The sequence below is a fragment of the Haliotis rufescens genome, unplaced genomic scaffold, assembly GCF_023055435.1.
Source record: "Haliotis rufescens isolate VD_foot unplaced genomic scaffold, xgHalRufe1.0.p SCAF_4, whole genome shotgun sequence".
Classification (NCBI taxonomy): domain Eukaryota; kingdom Metazoa; phylum Mollusca; class Gastropoda; order Lepetellida; family Haliotidae; genus Haliotis; species Haliotis rufescens.
Genome location: NW_025964112.1, coordinates 29,167,507 through 29,181,750, shown reverse-complemented (window position 1 = coordinate 29,181,750; position 14,244 = coordinate 29,167,507). Strand labels below are relative to the sequence as shown.

The following is a 14,244-nucleotide window of genomic DNA, read 5'->3' as shown; positions in this document are numbered from 1 at the left end:
GTGAAGCCTGATGGTGTTATCAATATTTTTGGTTGCATTTTGGAAGCTCCAAGTAAAAACGCAACATAAAAAAATGAATCGCCAAAACGCGCCATTTCAATGAATATGTGCGTATCATGCACCCATTTCTTGCAAAATCGAAAATGCACAAACTGTCACGAACTGTAGTGGGTATAAAACTGTGTCCGATTCTTGGACCCACCACTCCTTGGTCAACAATGCCATGCCTAACTCAAATTCAGAGAAACCAGGCTATCGGACGTTTGGAAGCTGGAGAGTCCGTCCAAGATGTTGCCCGTCATTTCAAGGTTAACATAACCACAATTTACCATCTCCTGAATCGATACAATGCTACACAGACCACAGATGACCTTCCTCGGAGCGGTCGTCCTAGGGTCACCACACCTCGACAAGATCTGCAGATTACCCCTCAACACCAGTGACATCCGTTCCTAACTGCAAGTGAAAGTGCCATAAGAACCATAGGAACATATAATCGACACATTAGCCGGGACACTGTGATCCGACGTCTCCATTCCAACAAAATCAGATGTCACCAACCAGCACGTCGTCCTGTTCTCCAACCACGGCATCGACAAGCACGACTTCAGTGGGCACAGGGTCATCACAATTGGCGTCATCGTGAGTGGAGGCGTGTCATCTTCTCGCTGAAAGTCGCTTTTGTGTCTCCCATGCAGACGGAAGAGTCAGAATTTGGCGGCGTCGAGGTGATCGTTTCGCTGACAGAAACGTTGTGGAAAGGGATCCATGGGGTGGACCTAGCGTCATGATATGGGCAGGGATTGGACTTAATGTGAGACTTGGACCCATGTGCTTTCTGAATGTTGGTCAAGGTCGGGGACACAGCGTCACTGCTCAGCGGTATATCAACCAAGTGATCAGACCCCACATTGTTCCATTTTTTGCACAACATCAACGACACATTTTCCAGCAGGACAACGCTCGTCCCCATGCTGCCAGAGCTACCATGGCCTTTCTGCAACAACACAATATCCCTGTTCTACCGTTGCCAGCCCTCAGCCCTGATCTGAACCCCATCGAACACTTGTGGGATGAGGTTCAAAGGCGTCTGCACAGTGAGCGCCCAGTCCCTACAAATGAACTACGCACAGCTGCTCTGGATGTGTGCAGGAGGATCCCTAGGGCCTTCACAAATCGTCTGATCCACTCAATGTACAGGAGATGTGTGGCAGTGATCAATGCAAATGGTGGTCACACCAGGTATTGACTGATCCACCTTAGGGCAAGCCCACAAGGCTATGTGTCACCATCACTAAGTACCATATTCATGTTATTTACCTATATTAATTCTTTGGGGGCTCTCGGTTGCTAACCTCGTTTGGGCGTCATAAGCCACTCCATACTCAGAGCATGGAAGGCTTGTGGCCCCCAAAGAACTTACGCTATTTCGGTACTGTCCGGTCAGCACGACCAGTACTAGCTTAACTCTAGGGATCGTCCGGGTCATCGGACCCCAGGACCGGCATATCCCTCTCACAGCTACACAGTCCGGGTCCATAAGACCCCAGGACATTGTTATCTTACCCGGGTCTCCACGACCCCAGGGTGTCAACCCGGGTCACTTCGACCCCAGGGTCTCTTAGGCAACCGAGGCAGCCCCCATGTTGTGCCAAATGTTTATGTAAATATCTGTATATAATAAAACTTCCTGCTATGTAATACATTTCATGTTGTTTGTGGCACAAAATGGTAATTGGATATTTTAGTTTGTGCAACAACAACAGTACTTACGCGTTCATATTTAAGATACCAATTACAGGTCAATCACCTCATTACGTTTATATTCAACACGATTTCTGAACTCTGTCACCCGAACATGTTTTTTATGCCGTCTGGATCATGTTACAGTAATTACATCCCACAATGCACTTCTAAACAGTCTGCGCATGCCCAGTAAGACGGACATGACGTCACAGTGTTTACCTTTATTAACCCTGCAGCCCCGCACGAGGCTACTTTCTACATTGTCGCAAGCCACTCAACTGCGTTACCCTCCAGCCACCCCTTAGTTCCTCCTGACTTTCATGGCCAATGTATTCACGAGCATCACGAACGTGATTCCTTGTGCATTCGCTAGTACTCATGTATTGGCGTCCATTCCATGGCTGTTTATCAGGCGCCTATATATATATATATATATTGTGTATATACCTTATCTCCTGGGGCTGCCTCGGCGTCATAAGCCACTCCATACTCAGAGCATGGAAGGCTTGTGGCCCCCAAAGAACTTACGCTATTTCGGTACTGTCCGGTCAGCACGACCAGTACTAGCTTAACTCTAGGGATCGTCCGGGTCATCGGACCCCAGGACCGGCATATCCCTCTCACAGCTACACAGTCCGGGTCCATAAGACCCCAGGACATTGTTATCTTACCCGGGTCTCCACGACCCCAGGGTCTCTTAGGCAACCGAGGCAGCCCCCATGTTGTGCCCGTATCCTTTATCGACTTCTGTTTGCACTGCCTTAGTCACAACTATTGGATCTAATGTAGCACTACGATTGTTGTTACATTCCGTTGTTGACTGTGGAACATCCGACATTAAGGGGTCGAAGCCATGTTGCAAGCCGTTGACGAGATATGGAGCAAATGGAGGATGGGGATGAGAGGCGAGTTCTGCCTGTATAGCCTGAACATTGATGGGAGTGAGTTGGACTGTTAGGGTGCCTGCGTCCTCTTCTCTGGTTATATCAATTTGGGAGCCTTGGCGCAAGTTGCCTGTCCGTGGTTTGGGGCATGACAATTGAGACATACATGAAGGTATGCACAGTTCACTCTCACACAGCCCTGGTGATTGAAATTATTGCAGGCCTCCCTTCCGTTTGACCTAACTCTAGGTCGTCCCCTGGTGTCGTTTTTGTCCGTCGCCCCCATCCTGTCGGAGCTGCCACTTCGGTCCGAGAACAGGGTAGGCCTAACTGTATCAGTACGTCGCTCAGGACACAAGTCTGTACCATGGGTGATGCTGTGGCAAATCGCACACGATCTGGAACGGCGCCCCGAAGAACACAGCCCGTACAGACGTGTGTCCCTCATATCCCAGCGAATGCTGCAACCTTCTTCTGCGTAGGACGCCACTCTGGCAGCAAATAACTTGTGGTAGTCATAGTGCGCAGAGCCCCCATACAACGTAGCCAGTTCGATGACAGTTTGCTCGTGTCCATCCAATTGTTTCCGTTTGGCGTTATTGATGTCACACAGAATGTCCTTGTAAATGCCAAAGGCCTGTATAAATTCTGCTAGTGTAAGAGTGCGATTTAGCCTAGCATCCTCCTTTAAATGATACACATTGCCATCATATTCGGCCATTCTAGCGTCTAGCGTGTCTTGATTAGGTATCAATAGCAAGGCAAGGTTACAGTACTTGCCGTCTTTTATCTTCTTCTTGAGCGCCGGCGCGACTGTGTGGATGTGGGGCAACGAGTCCGACGGCACATCATGGCTGAGTTGATCCGGTAGGCTTGTAGCTGCGTACTCGGTGGTCACTGCGTTATGGCTGGTCATGTTGGCTATCATGTGTTTCAGCTCTGCAAGTTTGCGTTGTAGACTGGCAACACTAACAGGTGACACGGAATTGGTAACATCGTCCCCAAAGTCCGAAACAACACTGTAGGGTAGTGTGGTCCCGCTAACGAGGGCATCTGGGTTCCTGTGCTGTATGCTGGCTTCGCCCACCCCCGGAAGTGTGGCCGCCGGAGACGAAATGGCACTCCGGTCGTAGCTGTCCGACGAGGTCACCGTCGCTGCTGCTGGCCGTTGTTGTTGGTTTTCTTGGAACAACTGCAACAAGCTTTTCCTAGGCCAATTATTTGGAACCCTCACGCCCCGCTCTGCCAGTTGTTTGCGTAGCTGGGCCACGGTCAGATATGGTTGACTGCTGATTCTCCCTGTAGTACGACTGGCACTGGCAGCATTGGCGCGGGGTTCGAGGCTATCCGGATTTTCTTCAGGCTGTGCGGAGTCGAGAACATTAACCCGATTGCGCTGACTTCTGGCTCGTCTATGTCTCCTCTCCGCCATTATTAGTCTTGGTTCGCTGAGTATCGCTAAACCTGAGATCGGATGGCTTGACTGGACTCGTGATTTAGCACCGAAGCAGATGAGAGTAACGCAGTTGAGTGGCTTGCGACAATGTAGAAAGTAGCCTCGTGCGGGGCTTCAGGGTTAATAAAGGTAAACACTGTGACGTCATGTCCGTCTTACTGGGCATGCGCAGACTGTTTAGAAGTGCATTGTGGGATGTAATTACTGTAACATGATCCAGACGGCATAAAAAAAAACATGTTCGGGTGACAGAGTTCAGAAATCGTGTTGAATATAAACGTAATGAGGTGATTGACCTGTAATTGGTATATTAAATATGAACGCGTACTGTTGTTGTTGCACAAACTAAAATATCCAATTACCATAATTTAGTAACCTTTGTCCTTTTCTTCATTGATAAGTTTTGTCACAATTTTGGCATTGATGGGTCCTATGGTTGATAATAAGTTATGACATACTTGGTGGATTCTGTTCTATCAGAGTTGCTCTTCTTTGTCTGCTGCAGCTTTCTGGGTGCTAAGGATGATTTGAGTTGGTCGTCGAGTGACAACGGGCAGAATTCTGTTGCATGATGCAATTCACTGCACAATGCGTTCACTTTCCTGGATGTGGAGATCTTGATATATATACTCAACAACAAAAGTTCCTGTGACACCAATATTTTAGTGTATTTTTCAAACAAGTAAAGTTTGCTTTTCAATATTGTTGTACATGTATGGAATCAAGTCACAAAAACGCAACTGCTACAGAAAAGCATGCATTCCATACAAAAGTTGACTTTTATGCAAGCCCCATGCATTTCACTATCCAAGAATGGGTATAATAACATGTGTGTTAACGGGATTCCATAGGCATTGTTTACCATCGTGCTGACAACAACCACTCAGAAAAACAACAAAATTATGCAATTATTCAACATTATGAAATGCCACGCCTGTCCGAAAATGAGTGTCTGCGAGCCATTGGTATGCTTGAAGCAGGATCGAGTCAATGTGACGTTGCAAGACAATTTAACGTCCACAGAAACACCATTTGGTGTTAATGGCAACGTTGGCAACAGCCGAATGCAGTCAGAGACCATCCTCGGAGTGGCAGGCCACGCGTAACCAATAATCAACAAGACAACTGGATTCGAACAACACAAGGACGAAATCGATTCCAGCCAGCAACAGTGACTGCAAGAAGCATCCCTGGCCTTCAAAGAATATCTTCACAAACCGTACGTTGTCGCCTCAGATGTGCAGGTATTGTCGCCAGAAGACCCGCCAGACATCCTATTTTGACAGGAAACCACCGTCAAGCATGTCTACAGTGGTACAGACAGCGTCTACGCTGGACGGCCATGCAGTGGGGACAAGTTCTATTCACTGACGAGTCTCGTTTTCACCTCAGCCACAGTGATGGACGGATTAGAGTGTGCCGACGTCGAGGTAACGTTACGTCAACCATTGTGTCATGGAAGAAGATCGGTTCGGGGGCGTTATGGTATGGGGTGGGATTACAGCAAGACAGAGGATGGTGGTAGAAGGAAATCTCAATGGACAGCGCTACCGGGTCGAGATCATGTTGTTCTGCCGTTTTTGCGTCGTCATGGCCCAGGCATTACCTTTCAACATGACAACGCCCGGCCTCATATTGCTCGACTTGTTCAGGATTCTCTTCAACAAACAACGTGAATGTCATCCCCTGGCCGGCTCGCTCCCCTGATCTCTCACCAATCGAGCACATGTGGGATGAGACGGATTGGTGCCTTTAACGTCAACCATGTGTTCCACAGACACTCCCGGAACTTTGAAACATGCTCCAGCAGATATGGACAGATATACCATAGGACTTCGTGGGATGCCTGGTCCATTCCATGAGACGAAGATGTGTTGCTTGATACTATTTGATTCATTTTTTTATGTTGCGTTTTTAGGCGACACTTTTTTTATTTCTTGGTTTACGGATTTCAAACTCATTTCAAAAGTGAGGCAGGCCTCTCACATTTTTTTTACCTGAATTTTGTCCTAAAAAGTTAGGTAGGTATGAAAAAAAATATCCTGGCGTAATAAAAGTAAAATAACTCAATTTTTCAAGAACATTTTTTTTATATCCCTGGCACTCAGCTTGTGCAAGGATGGCAACATAACAATATTCATGTCATGGGTGGAAATGCATGAAAGACGCTGCTATTTTGGCAGCATGGGCAACGTTTAACTCTTTCAACACCAGCCAACCAGAAGATTACTGCTGTGACACCAAGTTCCCAGAGACTGTTGTGTGATAGATGAAACCAACATGTATCAAGGAATTATCTGCTGAAATTAACATCTTTGCTACTACATGTTTGGCCATACACTATTTGAAAGGTCTAATTAATCCTATTGTTTATAAATATGAAAGTTATGTGTATTTCATTATTTAAATAATTCATGAACAGCTAAATAAAGTTCGTTTTAAATAAATAATAATGTAAGCTAAAACATTCATAACGTCCAAATTTAGCGCAAATCTAACGATTTTTTCGGCAAATGTAAGAATTCATAAAATCCACTTACCGGTACCTATTTCTTTTTAATTTTCATTTGTTTACGTTGTTGGAACATTATTTTAAAAAGAATTACAAATAATATCTGTCATCACCCATTTCCCGATGATAGTGGCTGTCCGCTCACTAACATGAAGAAATACCTCGGTTTTCAAAGCTTTGTATGAATAACACATACGTCCTGCCATGTCAGTATACATTAAAAAAACTTATATTGTTTCACCGACAAAATCTGCTACAAGGTTCGTGATTGGTCAAATTTAAGCACGTGACCTAAGGCAGCTAATCAAATTACAGCAACGATAATTTTCAGACTTTGGCGAAAGGTTTGGGTAATCTCATGTTATTCTGAACATTTTAGCATGAAATCGTGATCTATATTAAAAATATGGAACTTTATGGATGCATAGAGCTAGGTTACGAGCTGTGACAAAGATTTCTTATGCATATATTTTGGCATTAAGACATCGTGTCCGAGCCGAGAAATCGAGGCGACGAAAGCCAAGATGTCATTTGACTTACGATATGCGATCGCACGAAAAGTTGGAAATAATACTTTTATAGATATATTTTTGATGATTTTATTACTTTGTAAATAAAGACGTTTCAGCGTGTGAAACGTCTTTATTTTGCTATTTGACATGTTCGATGAGGACCCGTTGTCGAAGTGTGTCCGAGAATTTTATTTTCAATAACATTGCGGGAAATAGTGTCAAGTGAATACATTTTTAATCTATAGATAAAAAAATTATAAAATCAAATGGAATACGTATTTCAGACATTGTGAAATGTGATAGATTTAATAAATGAATGATATGACAAGTAGGTTAATATAATTATAAACTATTTTGACGTGACTTGGACGGTCTACCGTGCGGTGTGACTTGTGGCTTTGAACGGCCAACAGTGTTGAAATAGTTAAACTGGTCACCACTGCGCTTTGCTTTGACAAGCTTTGATGGTATTAGAGAAGGTTCCCAGCAAGAAATATCAGAGTGACTTACCTTTGCTTTACGCTTGACGAGGAAAAGAAATCTTTTTTTAATTTGTTTGAACTTTTTGTCGAAAACATCGGCGGTAATAAAAAAAAGGGTAATTTTCATTTTTATTTTTTTTTAACATTTGGACTTTGAAAGAGCGGCGCATCCGTAAACCAAGAAATAAAAAAAATGTCGCCTTACTTGGAGCTTCCAAAATGCAACCGAAAATATTGATAACACCATCAGGCTTCATTACATGCTAAAACTCTTATCAGATCGCAACCAGAGGTGGACATACACGCTATTGATTTGTAAATTGACATTTTGGCATGTTCATGTTTTTTATGAAATCACACATTTTCTGAAGTTAGTATGGCAAATTAAACCATTTGAACACTTACAGGAGTCTTTTATCTGTTGCAAACCGAAATTGTTTCAGATTTGATGAAAAACATAACTTTGCATTAAATCTTATTCAATGTCACAGGAACTTTTGTTGTTCAGTATAGTTTCTGGTCCAGTCTGCCCTAGTATATGGGTCTATTTAGTAATTTGATGGTTGCTGCTGCTTGTGCCGAGAACATCTCGTATGTGTAAAAGACATTGTCATCTGTTTCGTTACTGAGTTCAATAATGATGTCTTGATATTCGTCCAACTCGGCTGAGCGATTGGGGAATTTCTCCAACATTATCTTTTTGAATCTTTCAAATGCTTTGAGGAAGTCTCTGATACCCAACACCTTCTGTAGCCATCTGTCATTTGTTGACTTGATGATTGTTTGTAATTGTCCATCTGCTATGTGAATGCTACGTGGACCACAGTGAACATCATCAGGGATAAGTAATAAAGCCAAGTTAATATCCTTACCCTTGTGAATCTGTTGTTGGAGGTTTGAAGATACTGTCTCCGGTCCCGACAGAGTTTTGGGGTGCAATCACTGCAATGGTTGAGTAGCGGTGGCGGCTTGCTTGACAATGGTGATTGACAGGGTAGACTGCATATTGTGTGGCAGTGAAACTCTCGTGACTGTTGAAATGCTTGAACAGTCGCAACTAAACTCTGCAAGTCTGGTTGTATGGTCAACGCCATGACAATTGGTTATGTCACAGGCAGAGTCCTTCCCAGTACTTCATTTGGAATTTCATTTAGTTCTCTGACATCCCAAATATCCACTGAATTATAAGTGTTCGGAATATAACTTGTCTGACTTGGCTGGTAGCTGAAGTTGGTAGTGTTACGTTTCATGGCACATTCTTGATGTAAAACTGAATGAGAATGAATGTCCTCTTGGCATGGAATTTGGCTGGTGTAAAATTCTGATGTCACGTGTGTTGTGTTCTCGGAGTTCCGCAACATACCAGTTGGCAGGATTATTACAATGTTTATTCGTTACCAAGTCAGGATTTTTGTATCTCTTGTGAACATCCAAACAAAGTCTGCCATCTTGGCTGTTTACATTGATGGCAGCTGCAGTTGTCGAATTGCATTTCCGACGGGGAGCCAAAAATGCTGGTTCCAAGGAGTCACTGTCATGTGATCATCACTTCCTCGTAACTAAGTCGCAATGTTGTTGCGAATACGGAAATGTATGTGAAAAAAACTTAACTTAAATTGATTTAAGAACTGACTTTCACTTTGTGTGAGTTCATTGTAGTATGAACATTCACAGAGTGAGGGCCAAACTGTATGATTGTCAGAGCTTGCAACTTTACACTTTGCACAGAGACAAAGACACACAGACCATGCACACCACACCAATGAGATAGATGCACACCATGCACACAAACCACATGCAGCACAATGCACGCAACAGATACATGCACCACACTCTGGCCACTTTCACTGAACACACACACACACACACACACACACACACACACACACACACACACACACACACATGGAATTGATAGAATTGAAATATATCATCTGCTGCCTAACTAACAGCCATCTGCAATGCCCGAGTCATCACCCCACAGTTCTCTCAGCACTTTGAAAGAGACTATATTTATATTTGGCATGACCACAAACCCAGCAATATCATTCGCAAGTCTTCAACGACTTTGGACACACCTCATCTCGAATTGTTTGAGACTTGCCTCAACAAGCTCCCCGTCCATGTCAGTCCAGTACCAGACCTGCATCCTCTACATGTCCTTGAATTGGCAAGGGATGTTTGTGTGGTCACAACTAGACAGAGAAAAGTGGAGAGCTCAAACTGTGTAGTCATCTTCTTTGAGATTTTTTTCTATTTTGCTTGCAAAAACTTGCACAGTAAAAAACGTTTCATTGGCACTCCTGAATGATGTCACTCCTCTCTGACATCACTAAAACCAATTAACATATGCTCCAATGTACATCATGAGGCAATTGACTCTCTCCATCTCCTTGAACAGAGATGCTCATTTTGGTAGAAGGTGTCTTCACTAGACTGTAGAAGTCATCGTGAATATCTGGTAATTGAGTGAACGGTGAGTCGTGAGTGGTTTAGGAGACAAGGGTAACTTGTCATCCGTCTAAGTCCATTTGCACGATGAATGACTTTGTTGGTGCATGAAGGTCAAGGTTGAATGTGGAATGTTCATGGTGTGTCCATGAACTCTGGGTGTACAGACCTACGGGATGACAACTCAAATCAATAAATGTATCAATTCCATAAATGTATATCCAGTTGGAATAAACAGACAGGTGCTGCCACCTCTACACCACTGGCGATAGATCCATGTAAGATCAGTTGGGATCCATAGCCACCTTGCCTGTAGCCTGTTGTTGACGGTCAACTATGAGTGAGCCACAATCATGTGGGTTAGAAATATATCCCTGCCAGACTGCTGTAGCACGTTGATCCTGTGCATGATGGGACATAACAGTTGCAGACAGTGGTGAAATTAGATTCAAAAGTGCTATGATGACTATTAGCTTCCATAAATCTTTATCAATCTGATCAAATGCTGACAGTTGTGCAGATGATGTTTTAGTTGAGCTGTAATGACTATCATGATATTAACATTTGTGATTGAAACTTAGATGGATGAAACAAGGCTACTTTTCTGTCAAAATAGTTTCTACTCACACACTGCAGATATTCCTGTCATGCCAGTATTATGTTTATCCTTATATCAATAAGAGAGATCAAAATGTTTTGCTTGTTGATATTATATATTTTGTGTACTGAAACCATAGGCATTACAAAGCCCAACGAGAAGATGCAGACACAAAATGGAGCTTGAAAGAGGACTTTGCAGTGGTTTATACAGATGTTGAGGGAGAGCTCATTGTTGGTGGAGTGATTCTTCGACTCTTCATCTCCAATCCAGGATGGGTATTGCGTCGACCAAAGGAGTTCCTGACAGAGCTGCTGGAGAAGTGGACACAGTTAACGGACATGACAAACCCAGACGTGAGTTGATAAGGGCTGTTATACTACATAGCTACAGATAATCTATGTATTTGAGTAAAAAAAACAAAAATATATTCAAAACCTAATTACTTTCAAGTAACTTGCGTACAGAAACACATGCATTAAATGAAAAACTCAAATGTATAAAGACAGCATGCATAATACCTAATGAAGCTTTTTCAGCATTCATACAATGGAGCTTATTTACAATATCCTTTCCGAGTCAAGCCTATATTTTTAGCCGTTACATACTCATGCTACATGATAGTGCTTTCTCTTATTTTGATGATCGCCAATACTTCGCTGTCACGAGCTTGAAATGAATTCCAGACATGTGACTTCCTGTTATAAACACATGTTGGGGGGAAGTGGTGGGTTCCATTCACCATGGAAGAAAATCGATGGCAGCAAACGACACAGAAAAATATGTAGCAAAACAAGAAGCCCATCAAAATGTGGACTTTATTTTGGAGGAAGTTATTTCCATTTGTCCAATTTCTGACTGATTGGTAAATGCTATTTTGACAGAAGTTATTGACAATGTGCACAGAAAGAAAAAAAAATATTGCAGTTGGCTTGGTCCGAGTTGCTGAGCAGAACATTTTCAAAGGTGGTGTTTTTTTACAGTTACTTGTCAGCACCTGCAAGTTTCAATGCAATCCTAATACCACAACATTAATACAGAAATTCTATGCTGCAGTATACAGGGTACTGGCCTACTTGATATACTGAAATACAGTTGAAAGACACCTTTTTCTTAAACAAAAACATAATTTCCTTTTTTTTTAATCTTAAAATGTTTACTCATTTTGGGAGAAAAAAAACCAATAGTGATGAATAGATGAGTGAACAATTATTAGTTACTCAGTGAAAAATGTAGTAACCCAATTAAAATAGAAACCTTTGAGTAAAGAAAACTCCATTGCACAACAAAATGCTATCTGGAGCTCTGATACTATCAGTTTATAACTATTTTTATTATAATAAATTTATAACTATGCATACATGGAGAAGGATATATAAAATGGCAGTGTATAATTATATTTCTGTCAGTAGGTACAAGAGTTCTAAGATGCACTTGTTGCTTGTTGTTTAGAAAACGAAAACTTATTAAACACATTTTCCAGACAATACAGTGATCGAAATTAAAATTATTTCAAGTGTGCCAATGGGCAGAGTTATGCTAAATTTAAGTGTGCCATCACATTTTTAGGTGTGCCACGAAATATATAATTCTTGTGAATACCTTACCTCTATTACATCATAGCCATAAATTCCTCTTATGCTGAGAACCACACTACAAATTTAAATAAATTTTCAACAGATGTCCTCTTCACTGCAAACATATCTAATAGTTGTGAGGGAAACCCTATCCCTCATCAGAGACGCCACCGTGCATGCACAAGGCAGGAATTACCTAACTTCTTTCCTATTTGTCCAGATGACAACAAGGACATTCTTTTGTTACATACATCTGTACACGTGATTGCTGTTCCACACTTACAAGCCACACTAGATCATTGCAAGCTTCACTAAAGACAAGCAGTGAGCGGTTCTACAAGCAGAGAACAGGGGTATAAGATTGCAGAAGGCTCTTGTAAGTAATTAGTCAGAGAATGTGTTGTGGGATGAGGACTTTATCCCCAAAACAGACGCCTGCCTGTCTGTTCAGGCTGTGGGCAATATCAAATCACTGGTTACCCTCACCCTACGTGCCTATCATGCAAGAAAAGCAATTGCACGCAAAAATCAAGGTGCAGTTATTGCGAACCTTTGTCCAAGGGGAAGTTTGAAAAACTTTATAAGGCATGGCTCAATGACCCTGACTATAAAAAGAACACTAGAGCGTCAGCAAAATCTTCATCTTCTTCCTGTAAAAAAGCTACCCTGTGTGTCGCTCATCCCACTCTCCCAATATAGCTAAGGAACCGATGTACCTTTCAGGTTTTAATGTAACCAGTCACGTACATCCGGAAGCATCTGGTAAGGCGGATAATCTAGGCTTGGAAGAAGCAAACGATCTCCCCTCTATGCCACGTTTCCCCTTTAACTTAAATGAGTTCACGGAAAAAATAACCAATTCCATGTCTGTAATGATTGCCAAACGTATGCAATGTCTCATGAAATCTCATATCTAAAAGAATCCATCGCACAACACGAGATTCAAAAGAGATCTTTGCTGAATATGACAGGGCATCCTCACACAGCAGACACGCACACAGTCAAGCTGAATCAGATTATTATGAGGACAGTAGGAGAGTCATAAAAAGACCTCCCTACCTCCCTACCACGCACCACGCACATCATAGGGTAGATCGTGAATCACGGACATCGCATCACAGTGAGCACAGAAATACACACCAGTCATCTTCTAGCCACTATGATAGATGAGCTGATAACAAAACTCGTGCAAATCATGATAGATTTCCCAAGCGTGCTCCATCCCATACCGTCACACAGTCCAGTTATACGGGCGGGGAAAGCGAAGCGGATGTTACGTCACAATCATACAGTTATAGAACACGTGATTCCCGCTCCACTAGCCATACATCAGATGACCGGGATTATTCTACCCCATATTTCCTATCCCCAGCGCAGCCTGAACAGGGGTTGCGGTTCTATCGCTAACACTGGTTCTTCATGCAATGGGGACTCTACTACGGGGGATAATTACAAACCAAATAATTATTCCATTAAAGACATCATTGCAGAACTTTATAATCTGATGCTGGCCTTAAAACCAGATAGCAAAGATAAAACGGCTACCAAACCCTTGTTAGAACATGCTGGGTATGAAGAGCCTGTCAGCAAAACTGAAGAATTTCATACCCTCCCTGTCCATCATACATTGATGACATCATCAAGAAAATCGAAGCATCATTGAACGCTTCATCAGTGCATAATATCAGTGCTGGTATGCCTGCTATTAATAAAAGTGCTTACAAGACACACGATGCCCCTTTAGCACAACAGCCTAGTATTCATGAAGATTTTTATGATCTTGTTAAGAAACCTAACACCAGGATGCACATTGACATGGCCAAAATCAGGGACTTCGACAACATCAATAAACAGATGAATCATATCAGTTCATATATTAACTGGATTGCAGCTGGAATTCACCACATCATCCCCCCGAACAATCAGAGCGAAGGTCTCCCCTTAGACACCCCCATGGAGATGACACTACAGCAGGCCGGGTTTATTCACAGCTCATTGAACCATATGCTGAAGATGCAGGAAGATC

General features: G+C 42.6%; 1 protein-coding gene across 1 annotated transcript in view; it reads left to right on the top strand.

The window, feature by feature from the left end:
- LOC124150126 (dnaJ homolog subfamily C member 13-like) overlaps positions 1–14,244 on the top strand; it is a 592,425-nt gene that overhangs the window by 499,008 nt on the left and 79,173 nt on the right. The window contains exon 51 of the mRNA XM_046522050.2: positions 10,781–10,997. Coding sequence (XP_046378006.2) covers positions 10,781–10,997 — 217 coding nt within the window. The remainder of the gene's footprint in view (positions 1–10,780; positions 10,998–14,244) is intronic.